This window comes from Heptranchias perlo, chromosome 5 (genome assembly GCF_035084215.1).
Source record: "Heptranchias perlo isolate sHepPer1 chromosome 5, sHepPer1.hap1, whole genome shotgun sequence".
NCBI lineage: Eukaryota > Metazoa > Chordata > Chondrichthyes > Hexanchiformes > Hexanchidae > Heptranchias > Heptranchias perlo.
This window is the reverse complement of record NC_090329.1, coordinates 68,737,373-68,760,949: the sequence shown is the minus strand read 5'-3', so window position 1 is coordinate 68,760,949 and position 23,577 is coordinate 68,737,373. Positions and strand designations below refer to the sequence as shown.

Below are 23,577 nucleotides of genomic sequence, written 5' to 3'. Positions count from 1 at the left end.
TTTTTCTCTTGAAGCTAATACTTAAACCTGAACAGACTGTATTGGAAATAGTAAATAAATTCAACGACCGAAGAACAACCTATGGTGTCTTTCATCAGCATCCAGAGATAGTAGCTAATGTGGACACAGTGATCAAACATCTTCTTTATGAACCTTTTTACTGGAAACTTCCAGAGCAGTTTGAAGGGGGAAAGGTAATGATCTTCTCAACTTCATATTAAACAGATAATATAGATTACAACTCCTTGCCAAACTGACTGATGAAAACCATTGACTAGCTTAACAAATGAACAAGTGCAGTTGGATTGATGGAGACACGATACCCTTTATGATATATTAAATGGTGGTATAAATGTGCCAAGGGCTGCTCTTCAGGCAGTAATAAATGTCTACTACAAAGCTGTGTAAGTTCACTGCACTATTTACATTCTATAATGAAGGAACAGCCTGATATCATCTTGAAACGAAGGCAGTGTTTTCAAACACTTGCACTATAGTGCCCTCATAGGGTCCAAATTGCTATTGCAATCTCTACCAAAGTAGTATGTGTTGGGCGGTGATTGTTTTGTTTAGAGAGGACCAGTGATTATGTTCTTTAGTCACTGGCATTTATAACTCTGCATCTTGTTACTTGTAATTTGCAGGGAATGAAATATGAGCATTGTAATTTTCACTAACTAAATATACTGGCACATGAACAACTGACTGTCATGTTTTTTTAACATTGCTAATTATTTTTTTAAACAAGATTCAGTAGTTTTGTAGAGCAGATTCGGGACTGATATATGGAAAATTAAATGATCTTAAAATGACTATTCAAAAAACTAATGGAGAATTTCAGTGAATTACTGAATTACTCCATTACCTCCAGTGTTTCTCTCTGGTTCATTGTGAATGTTATGATTGAATCTCCAAGTTTGCTCTGAGCAGCTATCCAAAAATCTAAAATGTTCACTCTCAAAACATCATCAAAGTGGGGTATTTCTTAAAATGGCTTCTTTCTTCACAGAAGATAGTATTGGTCCAAAATATAACCAATTCAGGTCCAGTCAAGGCATGAACAATTTTTTTAATCAAAATTATCAGCCAGACAACAGCAAGATTAAAAATGTTAAAAAAAAAATCTTATCTGTTTGAGCTCTCCTGGCCCCAGTTCCTCTTCCCGCTTGCTTCACCTAGCGGGAAAGCCACAATTGCTTCCCCACTCAGGCCACCAATTAAAATAGTAGTCATGTGCTGATGAAATCATTGGAAGCCAATCTGCATATTTAAAGAAGGACCCCGCCATTTTCAGGAGAGCAGTTAAAATTCCAGTCTGTGGGCTCACTCTTGAAACCCCCTCCTCACGATTTACCTGAGTGCCAGGAACTATTCCCTCGATCCTGACGGGTGGCTTTCTGATACCTGACATTCCACTCCTGCCCACCATCCATCTGTTGCTTTCTGCCTATTTTGGGCGAGCAACAGAATGGGGGACATGCAGATGATGCCCAGCAGTCAAGATCGCTTGGGCTTCATGCTGCCAAGGTCAGGGGTGTTGACGCTCGCCTCAGCTCTCCAATTCCCTCTCCAGGTTTAAACCGGGCCTAATGGAAGTCATACTTCTTTTCTGTGACTATGTCATTTAATTGCCTTTAATATCTTGAGCAATAATTGTAGCAAAGCCTACTCCCACATTATTTGCCACAGATCATGTTTTTAATTGCTAGTTTACTTTTGATGATTGTCTCATCGCATCTTAACTCTTAGCCTGTCGGCTGCTCCAGTGAATTCTATGCTGCACAAAGCGGCAATTTTTTTTTCAAGTTTTCAGCTCATGGGCTACGGTGCTGAAACAAACCTTAATATTAAAGTAATAAAACTGCTCAGTTGTCAAGAATAGCCTTTTCATATAATGTATGCCATATAATACAAAAATGAACAAAATAATTTTAAACATAATTGCAACATTTTAAACCCTTCTGCTTAACATTATTTCTTATTCGCACTTTCCATTCTCCACTCTTCTATATTTATCATTTAACATTATTTTTACTTTATCTCTAACTAATAAAGCTTGCTCTAACATTTATAACAATTTTTTTTCATAAACATGATCTTAAAATAATTTATTTACCTGTTTTTACTGAGCCCTGATTCATGTAGGAAGTAGGATCCACATCATAACAATTGATTTTTAATTTGCTGAAATCCAGCTCCAAAATCTTTTTACCAGCTGATTGAGGCACAGAGATCTAAGGATAGACATTGTTGCACCCTAAAGATGACTATGTCAAAAGCTAAGAAAATCATCAACACGCAGCAAAGTTATTGTCCCTACAGACTAAGGTAACAATTCAATCCAGGATTGATTATCTTAGTTCAGTAAAGGTTTGAGGCCTTTCTAAAGTCCTTAACAGGGCTCATTCCAGCTCCGTTGATGTGAGTTCCACAGAAGCCTACCGAGGACATAATGTAAGGAATCTTACAACACCAGGTTATAGTCCAACTGTTTTATTTGAAAATCACAAGCTTTCGGAGGCTTTCTCCTTCGTCAGGTGAGCAAGTGTGGGATTCCATGGAAGGTTACCGCATTTATAGTCAGAGAACAATACCTGGTGATTACAGATAATCTTTCCAACTGCCCGTTGTCAAGGCAATCAAAGTGTTCAGACAGAGTGATGTTACCTACAGGACCACCGAATACACAAACAGCCATAACAAAAGACAGACAGAGAGAGAGAGAGAAACATCCAAAAGGAAGAGAAAGAATTGGAAAGACCCGTTGTGTTTAAAACAGATAACTTTTTTTCGCTGGTGGGGTTACGTGTAGCGTGACATGAACCCAAGATCCCGGTTGAGGCCGTCCTCATGGGTGCGGAACTTGGCTATCAATTTCTGCTCGACGATTTTGCGTTGTCGTGTGTCTCGAAGGCCGCCTTGGAGAACGCTTACCCGAAGATCGGTGGCTGAATGTCCTTGACTGCTGAAGTGTTCCCCGACTGGGAGGGAACCCTCCTGTCTGGCGATTGTTGCGTGGTGTCCGTTCATCCGTTGTCGCAGTGTCTGCATGGTCTCGCCAATGTACCATGCTTTGGGGCATCCTTTCCTGCAACGTATGAGGTAGACAACGTTGGCCGAGTCACAGGAGTATGAACCATGTACCTGGTGGGTGGTGTCCTCTCGTGTGATGGTGGTGTCTGTGTCGATGATCTGGCATGTCTTGCAGAGGTTGCCGTGGCAGGGTTGTGTGGTGTCGTGGACGCTGTTCTCCTGAAAGCTGGGTAATTTGCTGCGGACGATGGTCTGTTTGAGGTTGGGTGGCTGTTTGAAGGCGAGTAGTGGAGGTGTGGGGATGGCCTTAGCGAGGTGTTCGTCGTCATCGATGACATGTTGAAGGCTGCGGAGAACATGGCGTAGTTTCTCCGCTCCGGGGAAGTACTGGACGACGAAGGGTACTCTGTTGGTTGCGTCCCGTGTTAGTCTTCTGAGGAGGTCTATGCGATTTTTCGCTGTGGCCCGTCAGAACTGTCGATCGATGAGTCGAGTGTCATATCCCGTTCTTACGAGGGTGTCTTTCAGCGTCTGTAGGCGTCCATCGCGTTCCTCCTGGTCTGAGCAGATCCTGTGTATTTGCAGGGCCTATCCATAGGGGATGGCCTCTTTGACGTGGTTAGGGTGGGAGCTGGAAAAGTGGAGCATCGTGAGGATGTCCGTGGGCTTGCGGTAGAGTAGGTGCTGAGGTGCCCGTCTTTGATGGAGATTCATGTGTCCAAAAAAGAAACCGATTCTGAGGAGTAGTCCATGGTGAGCTTGATGGTGGGATGGAACTTGTTGATGTTATCTCCACATCACGAGGACATAATGGGCAGAATTCCTGGGAAGCCAAGGAACTCCCCCAAAAATGCTCCTTGAACATGGGGAGTTGGGCTGAAGGTCCTCCCATGTCACCTCCACCAGAGTTTAAAGGGGCTCTGCAAATGGCACAGAATTCTGGTAGAACCAGGTCCCACCCCAAATACCTGGCTCCTCCAGATGGGAGTCTTTCTTTCCGCCCTCTCTGGTCCCCTGGTGCTTTGGGGCCTCTATATTTAGCAAAACATTCAACATTGTTAGTACATAGAAAATGCATTATAAACATTTGTTAAAATCATTTTGAATGTTTTGATAACTGTAAAATATATTTAGTACCCAACATATTCAATTTACCTGTCATTATGCCTTGTTTTGTTTCATAGCTCACGGCCTATGGTGGGAGGCTGAGGTATGCCATTTACTTTGAAGCTAGAGAAGAAGTAGGTCAATCCACCTATGAGCCACAGATTATTATGAGAGGTGGGCCCACAAGAGAGATGGCTGTAGTGCGACACGTATCTGCACCTCAAATTGGTCAGCTGACCAGACATGAGGTAGAGCTCACTGAGGTATGTGTTTTTAATCTCAAGTATCGCAAATGGAAAAAGTAATAAATAATAATGATTTTTGTCATTGTTGATAAAGTTAATACATTATCTATACTGTTGTTTTATGTCTGTAAAATGTATGCTTGTAGGAATGTATGATTGTTGTATCCCTACAACCATTCATTTTCCATACTACAGCCCGACCTGTTGTATTGTTTCTGAAGGACTAATTCACAGGGCTGATCAATCACATTCTACCAAAAAAAAATTCCAAAGGATACAACTGCCATGACAATTCCCCATGTCCTGTTAAAGATGTAAATAGGTATATCATAGAACGATGCAGCACGGAAGGAGGCCATTCACCCATCATGTTTATGCTGGCTCTTTGAAAGAGCTATCCAATTATATCCACTCCCCTGCTCTTTCCCCATATCCCAGCAAATATTTCCACTTCAAGTATTTATCCAATTCCCTTTTGAAAGTTATTATTGAATTTGCTTCCACCACCTTTTCAGGCAGTGCATTCCAGATCATAACAGCATGCTGCGTAAAGAATTTTTTCCTCATGTGGCCTCTGGTTCTCTTGCCAATTAAATCTGTGTCCTCTGGTTACCAACCCTTTTGCCACTGGAAACAGTTTCTCCTTATTTACTCTATCGAAACCCTTCATGATTTTGAACACCTCTATCAAATCTCCCCTTAACCTTCTCTGCTCTAAGGAGAACAACCCCAGTTTATCTTGTCTCTCCACCTAACTGAAGCCCTGGTACCATTCTCGTAAATCTCCTCTACACCCTCTCTAAGGCCTTGACATCCTTCCTAAAGTGTGGTGCCCAGAATTGGCCACAATATTCCAGCTGGGGCCTAAACCAGTGTTTTGTAAAGGTTTAACTTCCTTGCATTTGTACTCTATGCTTCTATTTATAAATCCAAGGAACTGTATGCCTTTTTAACAGCCTTTTCAACTTGACCTGTTGTGTACGCCCCCACGTCTCTCTGCTCCTGCACCCTCTTTAAGATTGTACCATTTTAGTTTATATTGCCTCTCCTGATTCTTCCAACCAAAATGAATCACTTCACACTTCACTGTTTACTACGGAGTTTTGTGTCATCTGGAAACTTTGAAATTATACCCTGTACACCTAAGTCCAGGTTATTAATATATATCAAAAGAGCAGTGGTCCAAACACTGACCCTTGGGGAACATAACTGCATTCTTCCCTCCAGTCTGAAAAACAGCCATTCACCACTACTCGCTGCTTTCTGTCCCTTAGCCAATTTCATATCCACGCATCCACTGCCCCTTTAATCCCATGGGCTTCAATTTTCCTAATAAGTCTATTATGTAGTGCTTTATCAAACACCTTTTGAAAATCCATATACACAACATCAACCCTCTCTGTTACTTCATCAAAGAACTCAATCAAGTTAGTCAAATAAGATTTGCCTTTAATAAATCCGTGTTGGCTTTCATTTATTAACCCATATTTTTTCCAAGTGCCAATTTATTTTGTCCCAGATTATTGTCACTAAAAGTTTCCCTACCACCGATGTTGGGCTGACTGGCCTGTAGTTGCCATGTTTATCTCTCTCCCCTTTTTTGAACAGGGGTGTAACATTTGCAGTCCTCCAAATCTCTGGCACCACTCCCATGCCTAAGGAGGATTGGAAGATTGTGGCCAGAGCCTCCGCAATTTTCACCCTTCCCTCAGCAACCTAGGATGCATCCTACCTGGGCTGGGTGACACAGCCAACCTTTTAAGTATATCCTCTTTATCTGTTTAATTAACATTTATTAATTAATAAAGAGACAAATAAATAAATCTTATTTTTAAACAGATGTCCACACCAGAGTGCCTGGCCTGCCGTGACCCCCCCCCCCCCCCTCCACTCTGTCGTGGCTCCCTTCATGTTCCTGAGCAGTCTCTGCATACACTACTCTGCTACCCACTTGGAGTCTAACTATTGCCTCAACATCCCTTTGCACCAGATCTCAATCTGTTACTAACCTTAGCCTTAACTCTGCCCTACCCATTCTATCTTGGGCTGATGAGGCTCTGGCCACCCAAAACTCGTCTCTGCTATGTCTGCCTAGCTCAAGATCCCCTCTCCTATTCATTTTTATCCACTACCCAATAGCCCCCTATCACTGCAGTTGCACCCACCATTCTACCCATCCACCCAATAACCATAGCAGAAACCCTGGTCTCTCTCTAACCCCAACCCCAGCTCCTTAACTCTATCTAATGGAATTGAAGAAATCATAGGTATGATAGAAAACTGAGACAGCGTCTTTCTGATGATTCACAGCGTGGAAGCCCTGGTAGTTCTTCACACTAAATAGAATGGGGAGTTTAAAAGAATTATTGAGTTGTGTTGTAAAGTTGACTAGTAAACAGAATCAGCAAACAATATCTAATTGTGCCACTGGCTTTGTCACTGAAACTGTTGGTAAAGTTGTTCAGTTCCATTCGCAACCCCTCAAATAACAAAGCAGTCCGAGCCCGCATGCAGCAAGACCTGGACAACATCCAGGCTTGGGCTCATAACTGGCAAGTAACATTCGCGCCAGACAAGTGCCAGGCAATGATAACCTCCAACAAGATAGAGTCTAACCACTTCCACTTGACATTCAATAGCATTGCCATTGCCGAATCCCCCACCATCAACATCCTGGGGGTCACCATTGACCAGAAACTTAACTGGACCAGCCATATAAATACTGTGGCTACAAGAGCAGGTCAGAGGCTGGGTATTCTGTGGCGAGTGACTCACCTCCTGACTCCCCAAAGCCTTTCCACCATCTACAAGGCACAAATCAGGAGTGTGATGGAATACTCTCCATTTGCTTGGATGAGTGCAGCTCCAACAACACTCAAGAAGCTCGACACCATACAGGACAAAGCAGCCCGCTTGATTGGTACCCCATCCACCACCCTAAACATTCCACTCCCTTCACCACCGGCGCACAGTGGCTGCAGTGTGCACCATCTACAGGATGCACTGCAGCAACTCGCCAAGGCTTCTTCGACAGCACCTCCCAAACCTGTGACCTCTACCACCTAGAAGCACAAAAGCAGCAGGCACATGGGAACAACACCACCTGCACGTTCCCCTCCAAGTCACACACCATCCCGACTTGGAAATATATCGCCGTTCCATCATTGCCGCTGGGTCAAAATCCTGGAACTCCCTTCTCAACAGCACTGTGGGAGAACCTTCACCACATGAACTGCAGCGGTTCAAGAAGGCGGCTCACCACCACCTTCTCGAGGGCAATTAGGGATGGGCAATAAAAGCCGGCCTCGCCAGCGACGCCCACATCCCATGAACGAATATAAACAAAATCCTGAACCACCAGAAGTAGCAGGCAGAATCTTGGTTTAAGTCCTAAAATTGCAAGACTCCATTCTTGTCTCGATGACGGGAATGCAGATTGGCAAATCAGGCACAAAGGTTAGCATGTCTAATTCTTGCATTCTTGGTTTTCTGGCCATTAAAATCAATTGTTGACCTTCTGATTCAGTGACTGTGGTCCTGTCATACAAGACTCTGTCCCACGAGCGGAATCTTGCAATTTCAGGGTTAACATCTCAACTGAAGGGTGGCACTTCCGACAATGCAGCACTCCCTCTGTACTGTACTGGAGTCTCAGTCTATGATTCAGGTGCAAAATCAATTGGCTCTTGCCAACTCTTGTTGAATTTGAAATTCACAATTCAGTCAGAGCTTGAAGGGCTAATTTGCTACAGTAAATTGGTATCATTTTTAATTTCTCTGTCGTCGATTATTTCACTGGGCTGTGAAATTATTCTTCACACCAGTGGAATAATATAATTTACTGAAAGATTACAGTGTAAATTTACTGATCCTATGTTCCTGGTGGGAGCCAACTTCAAAGAGGTTGGAGAATAGAACTACAATGTTGTAGCTTTATCTCTGACACACCCTCCTTTCAAACACAGCTCATCACTCGGAGTGCAGGGTTAATGAATAATGAATTTATCATTGTATACATTTTAATATGGATCGTTAATTCTTATGAATGCCAATTAGAATTTTTACATTAAAAAAATTGATCGTTCGTTCAAATAGCTAATCATTTCAAAGAATATTTCAGTATTTTTTTTGGGGGGGTGAGCAAAAAGATTTGCTATAAATAATCTTCAGCATGAATGTCAACTAAAATCAAAATATTCTTTCTTTAGCATGATTGGAAATATGACAGTTCACCAGACGGCAGACCTGTGTCTCGCAAAGACTTCATGGATGTGCTGTATGACATTGATTCTATTCTCATCAAGGCATCTTATGGGACCTTCATGAGACAAACCAGGTATAAATAGAAGCCTTCATATGAAAATAGAATGCCAGTTTTGGAAATCCAAACACTGGACCAAGTGTTCATGTTAAAATGAATTTTCTAGAACTCCTACTCCTGGGTTCAAAAATCTCTTGAGTCTGAACACTTACCTGAACTGTCCAGTGTTTGCTGAAGGTTGAAGTAATTTGCAAAGATCTAAATTAGGAAAATGTGAGTTGTTTGCGATATTAGAGGACAGTAGAAAGCTCAGCCCAAAAAACAAATTTTGTAAAATAGAATTTCAACACAAAGTAAATAACAAAGCAAAACAAAGCTGCCCATATAGTTGTAGTAGTGGCTTTTACTCTCTGAAATTTGTCTGTAGCTCGCTGGTGATACTAACACACCAGCAACATGCTTCACTTGATTAGATTCCATTATATGATGCATTCATTAAAACATTTTGCTTCAGTTAATGGGAGTGTTTATTTGTTTAGGCTCTAAGTTATTTTCCATGTTGTTGCAAAGTTTTTTTTTAGTGGAATCTATCAGATAAAGGGATCATTTCATTTGTCAAAGATGTTTACCCATTAAGGGAAGCCTGCTGTTTTAATAAATAATTGTACCAAGTCAAACCAATTGTGAATGACATTTATCTTTGAAGGAAGAACTTATGAAATTATTAATACATGATGGTATTCCATTAACCAAAAAAAAACTGTGGCTTTATTTCTCCTGTTGAATATGAAGGAGCAGAATTTCACCCCTATGTATTGCAGGGGGAGGCAGTGTGTATAAAACATGACTGCTGAAGCTCACTGTGGCTGATTTGATGCAGAATGATGAGCTGCAGCTCCAGCAGCTCATGTACTTGTCATAAATATGCAATCTGGCTTAAACATGTGCAGCTTCAAGACTGTAAAAAAAAAAGAGGAAGTTTCAATTTACAGACACAATTGTTGTTTTAAGAAGATTAACAAATTTCATTTTTTCTTCTTTGTCATTCCAGAATCTCTGAGATATCTATGGAAGTGGCTGAAGCCAGTGACAGCTATTTCCTGGCCGAACATGCCCAACAGATTGAACAATGCTTTTGCCCTGAAGGTTATTCCGGGCTGTCATGCCAGGTAACATCAATAGTTCTTGGAGTCCATGATGCAATGAAACAAAGGGTGAAGCAAAAATAAAAAAACACTTTTCTAGAGATAAGGCAACAGAAACTAAAATAAATAGTAATAATATATACAAACAGACGATGATGTGAAAATACTCTGGTACGAGTACATTGCTGAGGTGAAGAGGTTTTTATGTCAGGAATAGGTCCAAGAATCTTGTTAATCCGTTGGCATCATGGTAATGACGTCTTTTTTGCAGAAATTAAACTGAAACTTTCTTGCAATGAACTAAAATCATGGTGACAATTAGATGTCTCCACCATCTTTTTAAATACTTTGGAAAAGCATTTTTACACATCAAAACCCAGAAGATCTGCTCAGGCATATGCACTTATCTCTCAACCTGCAGAACTCGGAGGTTGAGGGTGTTCATCTGAATTTGAAAATCCTGACGTTTTAACTTCTTTATGAGAAAAATTAAATCCTAAATTCTGTCAGTATTTTAAAAAAGCATTTCATATTCATTAATCTTAGTTTTAATAATAAAAGTTGTGAGCTTGAGCACAGAGGTTGGGAAAGACAGAGAGTGAGCCCCTAATGGAGTGAAGTGCTAACAGAGTGAGGACTTTCAACTTAAAAGCTTGGCAGTACTCAAAGTAGAAAAGCCACCTTGTCCAGATGGGATGCATCCCAGGTTACTGAGGGAAGTAAGGGTGGAAATTGCGGAGCGTCTGGCCACAATCTTCCAATCCACCTTAGATATGGGGTTGGTGCTGGAGGACTGGAGGATTGCAAATGTTACACCCCTGTTCAAATAAGGGGAGAGGGATAAACCTGGCAATTACAGGCCAGTCAGCCTAGTGTCATTGGTGGGGAAACTTTTAGAGACAATGGGCTCAAATTTGAAATGGTGGCGGGTTGGCAGCGGGGTGGGGTGAAGGTGCACGTGGCAAACCCGAATTTAAAAAAAACTTACCTTTTCCAATGCGATCGCGATGTAATTGATGGTGATTAAAGTTGTTTCGGGTTTCACACCCAGCAGCCAGCCTGATTGACAGGCTGGCTGTCGACAGGAGCTGCAACGCCGAGGGGGTGGGGGGGGGGGGGAGAAAGAAAGAGAGAGAGAGAGAGAGAGAGAGACATTATCCAATGCTGGAACAGAGAGCGGAGGGCGCTGAAGAGAGAGGGAGACATCGGGGGCTGAGAGGGACAGCGGAGAGGGAGACATCGGGGGGGAGAGGGGAACATCGGAGAGGGAGACATCGGACATCGGAGCAGGGGGAAAGGTAGGCTTATTTTGTTTTTTTAACTTTGTGCAATGTTTTTTTATTTAATTTATTACATTTATGTTTGCCTGATCCGGCCCTTTACCAGGCATGGATCAGAAGCTGTGGGAAAACCGCCCAGGTAAGTTTAAAATCGTTTTAACTATCTACTACATCAGAAACAAAGTACCTTAATTACCTCGATGAGGTACATTTGGTTCTTTAACTATCATCCCACCAGCTTTAATTGCATTCGCGAGGCACGCGCACACAGGCATGTCTGTGTGGGACCCGGAAGTCGGCGGGTTGGAGCCGGCTTTCTCACCCCCTCGGGATCTCCCCGATTTTCGCAGCCCCCCCACCCCCCCGCTCCTAATGCACATGCAATTTCCTTTGAAAAGGAGCACAGGGGCATGGATGAGCATGGGACACCGGCGGGCATGGGGATCATGGGGGGAGTTAGTCATGGGGGGAGGGATCGGGGGTCAGTCATGGAAGGGGGCTGTCAGGATCGGAGGTCATCGCGGGAGTCCGCGATCGTTGGGGGGTTGGAGATTGGGGGCTCCGCGATTGTTGTGGGGGGGGGGGGGCGGAGATCGGCGGGGTGGGGTGGTCTGCGATCGTTGAGGGGTCATTGCAGGTAGGCTTGTCTGGCCTGGGGAGAGCATTCCTGCACCTCCGGGCCCACAAGCTGTGCCAGAAAGGCACTTAGCTGCAGTTTCGGGCCTTCTCGTCTCCTTTCACGTAGTGTGAAGGAGAAGGCTCAGGAATCTTGGCCCCCCGGGGTTGAAATTGCAAAATTTGCAAAAATGGAGGCCCACAACCTCCTTGAACGGTTTAGTCAACAACCCGTCTCCTGGGAGTGTTGGTCGCCCATCCCTCGTTCTGCCCCGGTGAAAACCGGAAATGGGTGGGTTGGGGGCAGGTCTGAAATGGTTGTGATTTTGAATGCCCCCCCACCCCAACCCACCCATTTTTCAATATTAAAATCGTGCCCAATAATCTGGGACAAAATTAATTGGCACTTGGAAAAGTATGGGCTAAGAAATGGAAGTCAGCATGGATTTGTTAAAGGAAAATTTTGTTTGACTCGCTTGATTGAGTTCTTTGATGAAGTAATGGAGAGGGTTGATGAGCGTAGTGCGGTTGATGTTGTACATATGGACTTTCAAAAAGCATTTGATAAAGTACCACATAATAGACTTGTCAGCAAAATTAAAGCCCATGGGATTAAAGTGATAATGGCAGTGTGGATGCAAAATTGGCTTGTGGACAGAAAGCAGAGAGTGGTGGTGAAAGGTTGTTTTTCAGACTGGAGGGAAGTATACAGTGGTGTTCCCCAGAGGTAGGTGTTTGGACCAGTGCTCTTTTTGATATATATTAATGACCTGGAATTGGGCGAAGAGGGAATAATTTCAAAGTTGGCAGATGACACGAAACTGTCGAGATGTAGTAAACAATGTGGAGAATAGTTACAGACTTCAGGAGGACAGAGACAATCTGGTGAAATGGGCAGACACATGGCAGATGAAATTTAACACAGAGAAGTGTGAAGTGATGCATTTTGATAGAAAGAATGAGAAGAGGCAATATAAACTAAACGGGAAATTTTAAAGGGGGTGCAGGAACAGAGAGACCTGGGGGTGTATGTACACAAATCTTTGAAGGTGGCAGGACAAGTTGAGAAGGCTGTTAAAAAAGCATATGGGATCCTGGGCTTTATAAATAGAGGCAGAGTACAAAAGCAAGGAAGTTATGCTAAACCTTTATAAAATACTGGTTAGGCTTCAGCTGGAGTATTGTATTCAATTCTGGGCATCGCACATTAGGAAGGATGTCACAGCCTTAGAGAGGGTGCAGAAGAGATTTACTGGAATGGTACCAGGGATGAGGGACTTCAGTTATGTGGAGAGAGTGGACAAGCTGGGGTTGTTCTCCTTAGAACAGACAAGGTTAAGGGCAGAATCATGAACGGTTTTGATAGAGTAAATAAGGAGAAACTGTTTCCAGTGGCAGAAGGGTCAGTAACCAAAAGACACAGATTCAAGGTGATCAGCAAAAGAGCCAGAGGCAACATGAGGAAACATTTTTTTAACGCAGCGAGTTGTTATGATCTGGAATGCACTGCCTGAAAGGGTGGTGGATGCAGATTCAATATTAACTTTCAAAAGGGAGTTGGATAAATACTTGAAAGGAAAAAGTTCACAGGGCTATGGGGAAAGGGCAGGGGAATGGGATTAATTGGATAGCTCTTTCAAAGAGCTGGCTCAGGTACGATGGGCTGAATGGCCTCCTCCTGTGCTGTACCTACTATGACACTATGATACTATGATAGATGCAACCAACAGTGCAATGACTCAGCCTCAAGACAATTTACCAGATAAGAATAGCTCTTTAAATACACACCGAACCAATTGCCTACAAAGTTGCATGATGACGGGCGTACAAAATATACACTGTGTGCATTATTATTTACTCTGCATGCTGAAAATTTGTTCTAACAAGTAATAATTGCAAGGAGAATTGATGCTATTAGTTCAGAACATCGATTTTAATTTACATCTGCGACAAAAAGAAAGTTTTGTGAAATCTGGAATTGTCTCATAGTCATATTACTTAACCACAACATATTCTTCAGATTTTATTTCAGTAAAGGTAATTGTGAGGCACCATATATTCATTGACTTAGACAGCTGTTTGGTGCATAGATTGATACTCTCTTATTTAGGTTCAATGGAGTGAAATGTTAATGTTGGTGATACTAACCAGCTTTAAAATTCTTCATTTCTTTTCAAGTGCATTTTTCTAATATGTCGTTTTATTAGCAGAATGAAACATGAGAAATGTATTGCATATTTTTTATCTTTATTGACATTGAACATTCAATTTGTTTTGTCAATGGTGATGCAACATGCTTATTTACACTGATCAACCATGAGACAAATACAGAAGTTAATTAATTTTCAAACTCTGTATTTGGCTTTTTACAAAGCTGTCGCAAAACTCTTTAATTTATGTCGCGTTATTTTTGTGTTAACCTAATTGTCATTCCAGGAAATAATTAAGCAAAAAGCATTAGAGGGAAAATAGAACAGAACCCACCTTCCCATTCGGATTAAAAATTGAAAGAGTAATCTGATAGACAATTTAGAAATGTTTGATTCTATTTTCCAAAATGGAACAGAATTGTAAAAGAAGATATTGCGATACAGAGGGCAAAAAGACAAAGGCTAGGAATTTCCTCGGAGCTGCTCTTGCCCCACTGCCGTAACTTCACTGGAAGTGCAGCAGAAACCCCATTGTCGCACCTCCGGCAAAGTTACGGCAGTGGAGTGGGTGTAGCTCTGAGGAAATTTCCAGCCAAAAGGAGGTAGGAAAGGAAGAAGGAGCTGGAGCAGAAGACCATTTTGTGTCCCTGGAAACTGTGATTGAATCTGTCCTAAACTGCTATAATGATTGTCTTCTCGTACTGCCGGCTCTAAAGGTCCTCTGAAAAATAAGCTTGAACAGCCTTAACCCAGTTTGCAGACAGTATGGGCACGATTTTGAAATGAAAGTGCGAATGCTTTGGGGGCGGGGGGTGGTGAGGGGGGTGGAGAGCAAAGAAAATCGGGATCTTCTGGAGCGGGCAGGAATCCTGGCTCCAACCCACTGAAAAACACACACGACCCAGCGTTTAAAACACTAAATGAAGTACTTAAACTACTTGAAATGTACATAAATCCAATTTAAATGAAAGCAAGCAATTTCAACGCTGCCTCAGCGTGTTTCCCGTGTTATGTTAAACACACCATGTGAAAATAGTCGGGTTTCAGCTGGCAGCCATTTGGACGTTTAAACCCCTGTTTGACAAATGGGAATAAAAGGTGAGTTATTGCAGCAGGGCACTCAGTTCTCTCAGGCAAACTTTTAGCTGGGAGATCTTTGTGCTTAGACTGAAAATTCTTGGTTTCCGTTCAGAATTGTTCTGTTTACACATATTTATCAACTTTTTGGACCTCTTCAAACTGACACCATCAGGATGGGAGGGCACGATTGCTGCATTCACCAGTACATCTGAGGACGAGGAACATCAGGCAAGGCGTGCACTTCCACCCTTGTAGCTCCAGAACACAGTGATGTGCCACAGGTACCTGCACAAGAGCACAGAGGGCAACAACAGAGAGAGCGACGTCGCAGGAGGCACTACCCTCGTCAGAGGATCTACAGACCGAGGCTCAGCTTCCTGGACCTCTCTGAGGAGCAGTGCACACGGAGGCTGAGAATGAGTCGCCAGGTGGTCGCACACACCTGCAGCCTCCTTCATGCCAAGCTGCTCCCGGCTGGGCCCGGCAGCATCTTACAACCCATCACTGTTAAAGTCATCACTGCCCTCAACTTCTTAGCCTCCGGATCATTCCAGGGTGCCACTGGTGACATCGCCGGGGGCTCTCAGTTGTCTGCCCACAAGTACATAAGACAGGTCACCGACTGATTGTTTCACAGGGCCTGCAATACGTCAACTACCCCATGGACAACCTCAGCCAGACGGAGAGTGCATTGGGTTTCCACTCTGTGGCTGGCTTCCCACGTGTATAGGGTGCAATCGATTGCATGCATATAGCAATCATAGCACCTCCACACGAGCCAGGACTGTTCATCAACAGAAAGGGTTATCACTCCATCAACGCTCAGCTCGTTTGTAACCACCGCAAAAGATATCTTCACGTGTGTGCAAGATTCAACTGCCATGTTTCGTTCATTCTGAGGGAGTCCAACATCCGGGATCTCTTCCACACACCAAACAGCCTTGAGGGCTGGCTCCTCGGGGACGAGGGATACCCCCTGCACACGTGGTTGATGACACCTCTCAGGAACCCCATCAGCGAGGCATGGTGTCGATACAAAAATAGCCTCATCGCCACTAGGTTGGTCACTGAACATGCAATAGGACTGCTGAAGATGCGATTTTGGTGCCTCAATCGTTCTGGGGGAGTGCTTCAATGCGTACCAGCGAGCGTGGGTCGCATTATAGTAGTGTGTTGTGTCTTGCACAACATGGCGCAGCAGAGAGGGGTACCGGTTGATGAGGCCCCTTGCCCTCATCCAGCATTCACATCTGCCATGAGCACTGAGGAGGAGGAGCAGGAGGAGGACGAACCCATCGGCAGAACAACGGCTTACCTGGTTGCTCATGAGGCCAGGGAGTCACTCATATGTGAACGCTTCTCATAAGATCAAAAAGTGAGAATGGTCCAGTCCTCACACCACCTGGAAAGACCAGTGCCAACACCAGCTCCCCCCACCCCCCCCCTGCCCTGCACAAAACAATCCTGTAACTACACATACACCCACTGTAAACGCACCAACTGGGTGGCATCAAGTGTTGCCTTTCATGATGGAGCACATGAAAGGGCGCTATCACAAAAGGTAGTCAAGAATGGGCAAGACATGGCAGTAGTTGTGAGAATGATAACATTTAATGACTTTATCAAAAACAAATAGAAATGAAAAACATGACAGTCTGTTACATACCCTTGTGCATACCCTTCGTGATCACAAAACCTTAGCCTTTCTCTTCCTACTGCTTCTACGTGGTGCATCTCCTGTGGCTGCAGCAGAGGTAGTGGCAGGTTGCTAATGACCTTGCCCGGACTGCTTAGATGCTTTCGGCCTACGCCCTCTGGGTTTTGGAGCCCATGAGGGTTCCGCCAAAGACTGCTCCACCTGCACCTGTGCAGGGGCAGATAGGGGCAGATTCGGCCACCTGGAGAGGAGACAGCATTGCGGGTACTGGTTGAGAGAGGGGCAACGGGTGAGACGTGTGAGTGCTTTGAGTGGCGTCTCCACTTCCATGTTCCCTTTCGCCTTCATCCCTCTCCTGGACCGGGCCTACATCTCTTCTGTCACCCTGCTGGAGCACAGTTAGGAGGACATGTGTGATGCCTTGTAAGCTCAGTTGTAAAGTTTCTGTCTGCCTGTTTAAGGCGGCAGAATGTTGCTCACTGTGAGTCGGAATGGCAATTGTCAGGGCCTGAATGGACTTGTTTGTCAGCTGTGCTTGAAGCACAATGGAGGTTAGCCTTCTCTCCATCGCAGACATTCCTGCACTTACCTGCGACACTATCTCGGACATTTTAGCAGTTACCTGCGACACTATCTCAGACATTTCCTCACGTCCCTGTGACACTATCTCAGAGATTCCCTCACTTACCTGTGCCACCATTCCACTAATACAGGAGATGGACTCCTCCATCCTCTGCGCTATTGTGGAGAGTGTGCATGGCACCTGTTCCAGTACCTCGATCATTCTCCTTTTAAAGGATGGCCCCCAGGGTTCAGCATCTGTGTCCAGCTGAGCAGAGCCTGGAGACGAGTGCTCCCACTGACGCGGTCTCTCCTGCGCGTGCTCACTTGTATGTGGTGACTCACCAGGTGCCAATCCAACTAACTGACTACTAGGACTCACTGAGGTGTGAGTATCTGCGCTGGTGGTTGGCTCACTAAGATGTGACAGTGTGCCTTCAGAGGCCGGAAGTTCCTCTGAGGAATCGCTCTCTCCCGACACTGCGGTCGTTGAACAGCCTGTAAGTGAACAGAAGGCAATATTACAGATGTGTCATGTTGCAATGAGCATACTGAGGTGTTCAACATGCCAAGCATTGTTAACATCTATTCATGTTGTGTGTGATGAATGTTAAAGTAGTGTCACCAGATGTTTGTGGGGTGCCAGTCTCGGCGTCCCCGACGGACAGGCACTCGAGGGTGCGGCTAATCTCCAGGGATGATTCCTCCCCCTATGTGAGGACCACTATTTGTTGTGGCCCCTCTGCAGTCCTCGCCCTCTCGCGTGTATTTTGCGCTATCTTCTGGAAGGGGAGAAAGTACAGACGTGTAAGTGAGTGAATGAGGGTGAAGAGTCAGCCGATGAATGCATTGACTTGGCTGAGGCTGACCGTGATCAGGGGGTGAGTATCAGACAGAGACATCACATTGGACCAGGATTGGGTTGGGTGGTAGTGGTGGGGTTGCAAATGGGGAGGTGAGGAAGTGCTCAGGAAGTGAAGGTAAATTGAGGATGAGCCTTAAGTGGGTGTGAGGAGTGATGTGATGGAGTAATCTTGGCAGTGCAGAATGAGTTGTGGGGCTTGGGAGGTGGTGATGTGCAACACGGAATGCAGGAGAATCAGTAAGTATACTCACTTTTGCTGACCTAGTTAGGTCATTGAAACGCTTCCTGCACTGGACCCAAGTGCGGGATATGTTGCTCCTGCTGGTGACCTCCTCTGCCACCTCAAGCAAGGCCTTCTTGGTGGCAGAGGCAGGGCGCTTCCTCTTGTCGGCTGGGTAAAATAGTTCCCCCCTCCTCCTCACACTGGCCAGCAGCACCTCAAGTGAGGCATCGCTGAAGCTTGGAGCAGCCTTGCCCCTGTGCTGCTCCATTGGGTCTTCTCGCTCCTTGCTGCAGCAAAATCCATTGGAGCAATGGCCCTTTCAATCTAGACGCTCCAGCTGACAGCAGGTGATGCGGGTGTGAAGTCTGACAGCAGGTGATGCGGGTGTGAAGTCTGCCAGCAGGTGATGCGGGTGTGAAGTCTGACAGCAGGTGATGCGGGTGTGAAGTCTGCCAGCTGCACAGCTTTCGGACGGCAAAGCCGGAAACAAGATTAATGGCTACCAATTAAGTCGTGATCGCGTGGGGAACGGTAAGTTTTTATTACTAGGGTTACCCGCGCGCCCATTCACCCTCCCACGGCCATCCCGCCGCCATATTAAAATCGTGCCCCATGGGTCTGTAGCATATCATTGATGCTAATTTAACAATCTAAAAGAGAGACCATGGGCAGGATTCTCTTCTTCTCTGTGGGTTAGTGGTAGGGAGGACTTCTAGCCACCGCTGTGATGCAGCCTTAACCCCAAACCATATTCGCTGGATCGGGGCTCATTTGGCAGGCATGGTGGGGTCCCAACAGAATCCCTGCCACCAAGAAGAAGCCAGCTGCTGTGGAAGGGAGAAATTATGCCGGTGCTACAGCGGACTGCCACTGCTGCACCAGAAGAAGTGGCTGCACATTTAAAGGGGCCAGAACAGCCCTGAAAACTACAGCAACAATCCTTTTAGGCTGGGATTGAGGTCTAAAAAGGTAAGTACGTTGGACCATTATGCAGGGAGAGGAGGCCACTGCCATACCCTTTTCCTCCATACGTCAATCTTGGGGTCTTACTGCTACTGGCCCAGGGCCTACTGCTACCTTTCTTCTGGTTCTCCTGGAGTTGGCGGACACAGTGGTGGTAAGTAGGGAAATCAGCTGGGAACCCAGACCTCGCTTTCCTGCCAGCATTTCCACGTAGTGGGAAGGCTCGGAGTGGCCAGTGGCCTAACCATGAGGCAGGGGGAGGAGTGGAAATTGAGGTTGGGGCAGAATGCGGTGCGAGGTAATACCGTCCAATTTTGTTCCATTTTCTACCATTGTCCCATCCAATTTTGGCTAGGAGAATGGAGGAAAATCCAGCCCCATATGTGTAACTAAAACGGGCAATGGAAAGATTGCAATGGTACAGTAGTTAGAATTTAGGCCAGGTTAGAAAGAATCTTACTTTGCATCAGCTTAGGCTAGTCCTGAGCTGGAAGTGCTACATGCCAATATTTATTGTCAAAAGTAGAAAATTATTTCATTTCCCAGCACTGGTATCTCTTGCCATGGTGAGCACAGTCCATCAAAAACACTGAAAAAGGGAAAAAAAGAGAGAATTAATCATGAAAGTGATGAAAACTAACAAATGACTTCTGTTTCCTTTATACCTCAGGATTGTGTCCTAGGTTATTACAGATTACCATTGAGATCAACAATCAGGGGGCCTAGGCCTGTGGTGTGGAGCTGTGTACAATGTCAGTGCAATAGCCACAGTGACATTTGTGACCGTAAGACCTCCCTATGTCAGGTACTGAATATTCTCTTACTGTTTTATTAAAATAGCTAAGGAAGTTAATTTCCAGCAAGGAGTTATCTACATACATTGTCACTGCTGTAATATAGGAATACGGCCTATATTTTTAGAGATCCCACCACCAGATTTTATGCTTTTTTTTTCAAAACCAGAGCTCAAAAGTGAAGCAGCCCTACTTTTAGGCTAACCAAGTAATTTTTAAAATCTTACTGGATTTAGCACAAATAGTATTTGGCAGATAATATGCATGTCACAGAAGTGTTGAGCAATGACCACCTCCAACAACAAAAAACCCTACTACCTCCTTTGACCTTCAAAGGCATTATCATTGCCAAGTTCTCCACTACTAATAACTTGGGGCTCACCACTAACCAGAAGCTTAATTGGACCAACCATATCAACACTGCAGCTATGACATCAGGGCAGAGGCCCAAATCAGGAGTGTGATGGAATACTTACCACTCACCTGCTGAAACACAAAAACAGATGCAAAAACATTTAAAAATCTCTATCACTCAGGACAGGGCAGTCTGCTTGTCAACGGCTCTGTTACTGGACTCAACAGCCACCCTCTCTCCACTGGTGCGTTGTGGCTGCAGTATGTACTATCTATAGGATGCGTTGCAGCAACTCACCAAACTTACTTTGACAGCAGCTCCTAGTCCTGTGATCTCTACCACTGAGAAGGACAAGAGCTGTAATATCATGGGAACACCATCTCCCCAAGTTCACCTCCAAATCACACACATCCTGACTTGGACATATATTGCGGTTCTTTCATTGTCACTGATTCAAAATCCTGCAATTCCCTTCCTAGCACCATCATGGAGAACTCTATCACTGTAAGGAATGCAGCAGTTCAAAAAGAAACTGCCTTCTCATGGCGTCCAGGGATAGACAATTAAGCAAGCCTTGCCATCGTCACCTACATCTCATGAGCAAATTAAAAAAGAACAATGTTTTATTCAATTCCCACATCTTTGCCACTTATATTGCTCCTTTTCTTTAAATTGTAAGTCATACAGTCAACAGTGTAGAGATCCGATGTAAGAGGCAGGAGAAGGGGAAATATAAGTAGAGGCCAAGTTACCTCAGGATCACTTTTGATGCTCCGGTATATTGTTTGTGGCCAGCTCTCAGCATGAAAATGTTGTGAGGTCTGAAGAAAACCTAAGTGGAGGAAAAAAATAATATAAAACATATATCTATATAGCACTTTTCATGTAATTAAATGTCTCAAGGCATGGCGACTAAAGACTTTTCACTGATAGTGGAGCAGAGGGAAAACGGGGGATGTGCAGCAGGCCAACAATAACAACTTGTATTTATATAGCACCTTTAATTTCTTTCAATCCACAAATATCTTCATTACAGATCTCAAATTCAGTCACGGCACTCTCCCACGGGTACTTGGCACCCATGTATCCTTGTTGTCGTGCAATGCACTTGGCAGCAGAAAGTGTTCCACTGCGGCTCTTCAGGAGGGTGCATGTCAGCTCCAGATGGAATACGTAGTAAAACATCCCAAGGCGCTTCACAGGAGCGTTTTCAGACAAAATTTGAAACCGAGCCACATAAAGATATACTAGGACAGGTGACCAAGAGCATGGTCAAAGAGATAGGTTTTAAGATGCATCTTAAGGGTAGAGAGAGAGATAGAGCGGCAGAGAGGTTTAGCGAGGGAATTCCAGAGCTTAGGGCCTAGGCCAGAATTGGAAGAGTGAATAGCACATGCTGGGATGCAGGGTTAGAGAAGGTTGAAAAGGTAGGGTGGAGTGAGGCCATGGAGGGATTTGAAGATGAGGACAAGGATTTTGAAGTAGATGTATTGGAAGACAGGGAGCCGGTGAAGGTTGGCAAGACATTGGTGTGCAGGACTTTGCAGAACCGGGTGGAGTGTGGATTTTCGGGTGAGTTGAACATTATGTAAGATAGGACTTGGGGGACCAGTGAAGAGATTGTTGAAGAAATTAAGCTTTGAGTTGATGAAGGCATGGATGAGCATTCCAGTGGTGGGTGAAGTAGGGAAGTAGGTGCGCAATTTTCCAGAGATGAAAATAAGCGGCCCTAGCAAAGAACCAGATGTTGGGTTTGAAGAATAATGTGAATAATCTTCCTGCGGGAAGAGGTTATTGGTACACTGTCAACAGAGAAATTACATCTAATACATCTTTTCTAACCAACAATCATTACTCTTTATACAGAAAGCAATTTTTCAACAATGGAAAATGCTATTTTTCCAGAAGGATGAATGACTGTCCTTAAAGTACAGCTCAGCCTTTCCTACAACAGTGCTCAAATGAAAGATCACATAGCTTTGATTTCAAAACAGTAATTTTTCAAAAATTTACCCATCTCATAGGGACATAGGAACAGGAGTAGGCCGTTCAGCCCCTCGTGCCTGCTCCGCCATTTGATAAGATCATGGCTGATCTGTGATCTAACTCCATATACCTGCCTTTGGCCCATATCCCTTAATACCTTTGGTTGCCAAAAAGCCATCTATCTCACATTTAAATTTAGCAATTGAGCTAGTATCAATTGCCGTTTGCGGAAGAGAGTCCCAAACTTCTACCACCCTTTGTGTGTAGAAATGTTTTCTAATCTCACTCCTGAAAGGTCTGGCTCTAATTTTTAGACTGTGCCCCCTACTTCTAGAATCCCCAACCAGTGGAAATAGTTTCTCTCTATCCACCCTATCCGTTCCCCTTAATATCTTATAAACTTTGATCAGATCACCCCATAACCTTCGAAACTCTAGAGAATACAACCCCAATTTGTGTAATCTCTCCTCGTAACTTAACCGTTGAAGTCCGGGTATCATTCTAGTAAACCTACGCTGCACTCCCTCCAAGGCCAATATGTCCTTCCGAAGGTGCGGTGCCCAGAACTGCTCACAGTACTTCAGGTGCGGTCTAACCAGGGTTTTGTATAGCTGCAGCTTACTTCTGCCCCCTTGTGCTCTAGTCCTCTAGATATAAAGGCCAGCATTCCATTAGCCTTATTGTTTATTTTCTGCACCTGTTCATGACACTTCAATGATCTATGTACCTGAACCCCTAAGTCCCTTTGGACATCCACAGTTTTTAACTTTTTACCATTTGGAAAGTACCCTGTCCTATCCTTTTTTGATCCAAAGTGGATGACCTCACATTTGTCTACATTGAATTCCATCTGCCACATTTTTGCCCATTCACCTAATATCCCTTTGTAATTTTATGTTTCCATCTACACTGCTTACAATGCCACCAACCTCCAACCCCGCCTCAGCTCATCTGCTGCTGAAACCCTCATCCATGCCTTTGATACCTCTAGACTTGACTATTCCATTGCTCTCCTGGCTGGCCTCCCATCTTCCACCCTCCATAAACTTGAGCTCATCCAAAACTCTGCCCATATCCTAACTCGCGCCAAGTCCCGTTTACCCAATACCCATATGCTCACTGACCTACATTGGCTACTGGTCCAGGAATGCCTCGATTTTAAAATTCTCATCCTTTTTCATAAATCCCTCCATGGCCTCACCCCTCCCTATCTCTGTAACCTCCTCCAGCCCGACAACCCTCCGAGATCTCTATGCT

The 23,577-nt window shown here is 44.4% G+C and overlaps 1 protein-coding gene across 7 annotated transcripts in view; it reads left to right on the top strand.

The window, feature by feature from the left end:
- Positions 1-23,577, top strand: part of lama2 (laminin, alpha 2) — a 378,441-nt gene that overhangs the window by 248,318 nt on the left and 106,546 nt on the right. For all 7 annotated transcript variants that reach the window (XM_067984560.1, XM_067984559.1, XM_067984558.1 and 4 more), the window contains 5 exons: positions 15-194; positions 4,218-4,403; positions 8,594-8,721; positions 9,698-9,815; positions 19,856-19,990. In XM_067984560.1, coding sequence (XP_067840661.1) covers positions 15-194; positions 4,218-4,403; positions 8,594-8,721; positions 9,698-9,815; positions 19,856-19,990 — 747 coding nt within the window. The remainder of the gene's footprint in view (positions 1-14; positions 195-4,217; positions 4,404-8,593; positions 8,722-9,697; positions 9,816-19,855; positions 19,991-23,577) is intronic.